The sequence below is a fragment of the Vitis riparia genome, unplaced genomic scaffold (genome assembly GCF_004353265.1).
Source record: "Vitis riparia cultivar Riparia Gloire de Montpellier isolate 1030 unplaced genomic scaffold, EGFV_Vit.rip_1.0 scaffold770_pilon_pilon, whole genome shotgun sequence".
NCBI classification, from domain to species: domain Eukaryota; kingdom Viridiplantae; phylum Streptophyta; class Magnoliopsida; order Vitales; family Vitaceae; genus Vitis; species Vitis riparia.
In genome coordinates this window covers 1-7,124 of record NW_023269776.1, presented here as the reverse complement: position 1 = coordinate 7,124, position 7,124 = coordinate 1, and the positions used below count along the sequence as shown (strand labels likewise).

The 7,124-nt window shown below is 33.4% G+C and overlaps 1 protein-coding gene across 1 annotated transcript; it reads left to right on the top strand.

Moving 5' to 3' along the window:
* The first annotated feature begins 2,790 nt into the window (after positions 1–2,790).
* LOC117910517 (putative disease resistance RPP13-like protein 1) lies at positions 2,791–6,965 on the top strand. The gene is made up of 2 exons (XM_034824598.1): positions 2,791–4,568; positions 4,599–6,965. The coding sequence occupies exons 1-2, from the start codon at positions 2,873–2,875 to the stop codon at positions 6,878–6,880; spliced, it is 3,978 nt and encodes a 1,325-aa protein (XP_034680489.1). The 5' UTR covers positions 2,791–2,872; the 3' UTR covers positions 6,881–6,965.
* The last annotated feature ends 159 nt before the right edge of the window (positions 6,966–7,124 follow it).

Here is a 7,124-nt window from a genome sequence, read left to right as displayed (position 1 = left end):
TTTAGGATTTTCCTTATAATTTCAAGGAGTTTTGACCCAAGATAGTACATTTAAAAAAAGAAATTCCAAAAACTAAACTTGTTTACAAAATAATGTCCAATCTAATGCGTCTGTGCCACAGTTTCCACAGTTTTAACTTTAAATTTAAAGCGGTAGTTGATGACTACGGTTTTGACTTTTTTTAAAAATGGTCAAAGTCGTAATCACCAACTACGACTTTAACTTTATATATATTTTTATATAATTTTAATTTTTAAGTAAAAATATTATATTATTTTGATTTTAAATATACTTATTTCATTATTTAAAAATAATAATATATGAAATTAAATAATTAAAATTTTTAATTTGATATAAAAATATATTTTTTAATTTTATTAAAACAATAGGCATTATATTTAATATAAATATATTTAGTTAATTATATTTAAATATAAATAAAATATAATAAATTATGAAAGCCTATTAAAAAAACAAATAATATAAATTATTATATTAATTAATAATTTTTTATATACTATATGTAAGTGGTATATAATATCACATGTATATAAGTTCAATTAAGTTAAAAATTTATCATATTTTAATTTAAGTTCATAATATCATATCTATGATAATAATTTATTTATATATTTAAATAAAAATGTGATAAATTTTAAACTTAAATTAAACTTTTATATATATATATATGTGTGTGTGTTTATATACCTCTTACATATAATATATAAAAAAATTATTAATTAATATAATAATTTATATTATTTATTTTTTTCTAAATAGGCATTTATAATTTATTTATTTTAAATAAATATAATTTATTATATTTTATTTATATTTAATTTTAATTAACTAATTATATTTATATTAAATATAATGCCTATTGTTTTAATAAAATTTAAAAATATATTTTTATATCAAATTAAAAATATCAATTATTTAATTTCATATATTATTATTTTTTAAATAATGAAATAAATATATTTAAAATCAAAATAATATAATATTTTTATTTAAAAATTATATATAAATATATATATAAAGTTAAAGTCGTAGTTGATGATTACGGTTTTGACCATTTTTAAAAAAAGTTAAAATCGTGTCGACTTTAAATTTAAAGTTAAAACCGTGGTTAGTGATTACGGTTTCTAACTATTTTAGAAAAATAAAACCATAGTCATCAATTATAGTTTTATGATATGACACCTTGTGTGGCACACGTTAAATTGGACATTATTTTGGAAACAAGTTTAGTTTTTAGAATTTTTTTTTTAAATGTACCGGGTTAAAGCTCAGTTTCAAGTTTTAATTAGTCAAGTCATTCACGCATTTTGTGGGCTCCACAATGCCTACCAAACTATTTTTCTGCACCACTGCTTATCCACCCAATAGTCAACACCGAGTGAATGGTCCAATGCCTACAATGAAAACGATTGATGTATGGAAATGACAATAAAGTCCATAGTCCCATAATCAACTAAGAAAAGTACCTGCGATCAAAACTTCCAAGCAATCTTGTGGTTAAAAAACGGTTTTATGTTTTTAAAAACAAAAATTTGTTTTTAAAATTTCATAATATTGTGGGGTCATTGTTATTTATTTCTAATTTTTAGGAATAAAGTAAAATTTAAAACAATTTTTAAAGAACGTACAGATTTGTTTTATTTTTATTTTTAAAAATAAAAAAACATAAAAAGCCATTTTTCCTCTCTCCACAATCTAATCCTAATACAAAAAAATCTTGAAATATTATTTTTCTTTAATTGCATGTGGTTTTCTAGCTTTCTTTTAACTTTTCTTAAACTTTTGGTTAAGTAAATAAATTTGGAATCAAACTATACCTCATTCGTAAAATTTATTAATTTTTAAAATTAATTTGAAACACAAAAACAAATTTAATTAGTATTAAAAAGTAAAAAACACAATAATATTATAAATTCATAGGTCAAAATTTATTTTAAATAACTTGGTTAGTTTTTTCTTCACATACAACATATTTTTATAATTTTTTTCACTAAACAAATAAACTCAAAATTAATCAAGATTTTATATGTTGAATTCATTAATGAATTTAATAATTTTTTAAAAAAATTTAAAACTCAAATAATTATCTAATCAATACCATCAATTTATAAATAAAAATTGATTTCAAATGACTATTTTTTATTTTCTATGTAGAATTATTATTTTCTTATATTTTTTTCTATTATGCAAATGGACTCCAAATTAAACAAGACTTAATGTCTTAACTTCATCAACGAGTATAGGAATTTTTAAAAATAACTTAAAACTTAAATAGTGAATCAATTAATATTAAAAGTTTACGGACAAAAATTGATTTAGAATAACTCTATTTTTTTTCTTCATATAATTATTATTATCCGATTTTTTAAATAAATAAACTCTAAATGCAATTATGCATTTTACAATCTTTTCTAAAGGTAATTACAAATTTCTTTAGTTGTTTTCCATCTTCCAACCCAAAAAATTGTTGAAATTATTTTTCCGGTCTGTTCCCTTTTCAGTATTATCAGCATCTCTAAGTCATGAACTTATGACTATTTCAATGAAAATATAAAAAAATATTGTGAATATTCAACTATTTCACTTGAAGTTACCCAAATATGAAAAAAAGGATTGAAGGGTGCAATCACGCAACCCAATGGCATTGATTGATGCTCGGGTCTTTGTTTTTAATTAGTCAAGTCATTCACGCGCTTTGTGGGCTCCACAATGCCTGAAACTTCAATTCAATGTACAGACCATTTTCCTGCGCTTTCACAAGGCTTGAAAGACTACTGCAAAGGCTTTCACAGCAACTGCTACTCTCGCTAATTTGCTTTGGTTATTCGAGAATTCGAATTTTGCTGAAAACATGTTTGTGGCGGAGGCGGCTGTGTCTTCCATCTTTGATCTGGTGCTTGAGAGGTTGGTGGCTGCCCCTTTGTTGGAGTATGCACGCAGTCAGAATGTTGAGGCCACTCTCCAAGAATGGAGGAGGATTTTGTTGCATATTGAAGCTGTGCTGACTGATGCTGAGCAGAAGCAGATAAGGGAGAGAGCTGTTAAGCTTTGGTTGGATGATCTCAAATCTTTGGCTTACGACATGGAAGATGTTCTGGACGAGTTCAACACTGAAGCTAATCTGCAGATCCTGATACATGGACCCCAAGCTAGCACCAGTCAGGTACACAAGCTCATCCCAACTTGTTTTGCTGCTTGTCATCCTACATCTGTGAAATTTAATGCAAAGATTGGGGAAAAGATAGGGAAAATTACAAGGGAGTTGGATGCTGTTGCAAAACGAAAACATGACTTTGATTTAAGGAAGGGTGTTGGAGGGTTGTCGTTTGAGATGGAAGAAAGGTTACAAACCACTTCCTTGGTAGATGAGTCTAGCATTTATGGTAGGGATGCTAAGAAGGAGGCTATCATTCAATTTCTCTTATCCGAGAAAGCCTCCAGGGATAATGGTGATAATGGAGTTTCTGTAGTTCCCATCGTAGGTATGGGTGGGGTTGGTAAAACAACCCTGGCTCAAATTATCTACCATGATAAGAGGGTGGAGAGCCACTTTGATACCAGGATTTGGGTTTGTGTATCGGATCGATTTGATGTGATAGGGATAACCAAAGCAATTCTAGAGTCCGTCCCTCATAGGTCAACTGATTCTAAGAACTTGGACTCATTACAAAATAGCCTGAAGGATGGATTGAATGGGAAAAAATTCTTCCTCGTTCTAGATGATGTGTGGAACGAGAAGCCCCAAAACTGGGATGCCTTGAAGGCTCCTTTTAGGGCTGGTGCACAAGGCAGTATGATCATAGTAACAACTCGTAATGAAGATGTTGCATCGATTATGCGCACTACTGCCTCTTCTCATCACCTTGATGTGCTATCCTATGAAGAGTGTCGGCTATTATTTGCAAAACACGCCTTTGCACATATGAATACAAACATCCGCCAAAAGTTGGAACCAATTGGTGAGAAGATAGTAAGAAAATGCAGAGGCTTGCCTTTGGCTGCAAAGTCGCTTGGAAGTCTATTACACACTAAACAAGATGAAAATGCTTGGAATGAAGTACTGAATAATGACATATGGGATTTTCCAATTGAACAAAGTGACATTCTTCCAGCTTTATACTTGAGTTACCATTATCTTCCACCAAATTTGAAACGATGTTTTGCATATTGCTCCATATTCCCCAAGGACTATAAATTTGAAAAAAGGAACTTAGTGCTGTTATGGATGGCCGAAGGCTTATTAGGTGGCTCCAAAAGAGAGGAAACTATAGAAGATTATGGTAACATGTGTTTTGACAATCTACTTTCAAGATCTTTCTTCCAACAAGCTAGTGATGATGAATCAATATTTTTGATGCATGATTTGATCCATGATTTAGCACAATTTGTATCGGGAAAATTCTGCTCTTCGTTGGATGATGAAAAGAAAAGTCAAATTTCCAAACAGACTCGACATTCTTCTTACGTTAGGGCAGAGCAATTTGAACTCTCCAAGAAATTTGATCCATTTTATGAAGCTCATAATTTGTGGACCTTTCTTCCTGTACATACACTTCCTGTACATACACTTCCTGTACATACAGGTTATCAATATGGTCGTATCTTTTTAAGCAAGAAGGTCTCAGATCTTTTATTGCCAACATTGAAATGCTTACGGGTTCTCTCTTTAGCTCATTATCATATTGTGGAGTTGCCTCACTCAATTGGAACTTTGAAACACCTACGCTACTTAGATCTTTCTCATACTTCAATTAGAAGGCTCCCTGAATCAATAACCAACCTATTCAACTTGCAGACATTGATGTTGTCAAATTGTCATTCTCTTACTCATTTGCCCACAAAAATGGGGAAACTAATCAACTTGCGTCATCTTGATATTAGTGACACTAGCTTAAAGGAGATGCCAATGGGAATGGAAGGGTTGAAACGTCTTCGAACATTGACTGCTTTTGCTGTTGGTGAGGATAGAGGGGCAAAAATTAAAGAGTTGAGGGACATGTCACACCTTGGTGGCAGACTTTGCATTTCCAAGTTGCAGAATGTGGTGGATGCTATGGATGTCTTCGAGGCTAATTTGAAAGGCAAGGAGCGTCTTGATGAGTTAGTAATGCAGTGGGATGGCGATGCTACTGCTCGTGATTTGCAGAAGGAAACAACTGTGCTTGAAAAGCTACAACCTCATAACAATTTGAAAGAGCTGACCATCGAGTACTATTGTGGTGAAAAATTTCCTGACTGGTTGGGCGAACATTCATTTACTAATATGGTGTCCATGCAACTCCGCAATTGTAAAAATTGCTCATCCCTGTCATCGCTAGGGCAACTTGGATCTCTCAAGGAGCTCTCTATTATGGGGATTGATGGAGTGCAGAAGGTGGGACAAGAGTTCTATGGGAATAGCTATTGTAGTTCAACTTCAATTAAGCCATTTGGATCCCTAGAGATTCTGAGGTTTGAAGGGATGTTAGAGTGGGAGGAATGGGTTTGTCGTGAAATTGAATTCCCTTGTTTGAAGGAGCTTTATATCAAGATATGTCCAAAGCTGAAAAAGGATTTACCCAAACACCTTCCTAAATTAACAAAACTTGTGATTAGAGAATGCAAGCAACTGGTGTGTTGTCTTCCACTGGCTCCCTCCATTCGTGAATTGGAGTTGGAGGAATGTGATGATGTGGTGGTTAGGAGTGCGGGCAGTCTCACCTCATTGGCTTCCTTGAATATACGCAATATTTGTAAAATACCAGATGAATTAGGACAACTGAATTCTCTTGTAAATTTGGGTGTGCGTTATTGTCCAGAGCTAAAGGAAATGCCACCCATTCTTCACAACTTGACATCTCTTAAACTCTTGGAGATCCAGTTCTGTGACAATCTTTTGTCATGTTCGGAGATGGGGCTACCACCCATGCTTGAAAACCTTCAAATTTTTTACTGTCCCATTCTGAAGTCCCTACCAGAGGGAATGATACAAAGTAATACTACTCTCCACCACTTGAGCATCCAGGCCTGTAAAAAATTGGAGTTATCATTGCCTGAGGATATGACGCACAACAACTACACTTTTCTTACTCGATTAATTATATTTGGCAGTTGTGATTCTCTCACGTCCTTTCCTTTAGCTTTCTTCACAAAGCTTGAGTATCTTTATATCCAAAATTGTGGAAATCTGGCGTCCCTTTACATTCCAGATGGACTTCACCACGTGGATCTCACATCTCTCAAGTCATTGGACATATCTCATTGCCCTAATCTGGTATCTTTTCCACGAGGAGGATTGCCCACTCCCAATTTAAGAGGGCTTGGGATATGTGACTGCGAAAAGCTTAAGTCACTGCCCCAAGGGATGCACACCCTCCTTACATCCCTTCAAGCTTTGTATATATATAGATGTCCAGAAATTGATTCATTTCCTGAAGGGGGTTTGCCCACTAATCTATCTAAGCTTGAGATCGGGAATTGCAGCAAACTTGTGGCCAATCAGATGGATTGGGGCTTGCAAACGCTTCCCTTTCTTAGAACGCTGAAAATTGATGGATGTGAGAAAGAAAGATTTCCCGATGATCAATTTCTGCCCTCCACTCTTACCTATCTTAGAATCGAGGATTTTCCAAATCTGAAATCCCTTGACTATAGGGGGCTTCAGCACCTCACCTCTCTTGAAAGTCTGTGGATTTCGAAATGTGAAAAGCTCAAGTCCTTCCCAAACCAGGGGCTGCCCTCCTCCCTTTCTCGTCTTGATATTGAAGAGTGTACTCTGCTGAGGAAACGATGCCAAAGGGTTAAAGGGAAAGAATGGCACAAGATTTCTCACATCCCCTGCATAACATACGATCGGAATGATGAGGTGATTTTATCATGAAAGGCCCTCCGATCCAAGCTCTTGCTCTTCTCTGCGTTTATTAGCCCAGGTACATTCTGCTTTGCGTTCCATATTTTCATTCCCATTTATAACTGCTTTTTCCTGTTTAATGAAGAAACATTGTGTCACGCCCCAAGACCCACTCTAAGGGCGTGACAGTCATTTCACACTTCAAACCCGAAGACTTACAGTGTAACCTGACCCAAATACTTATCTTGTAATCGGAAGTTACCAATTACCAAGT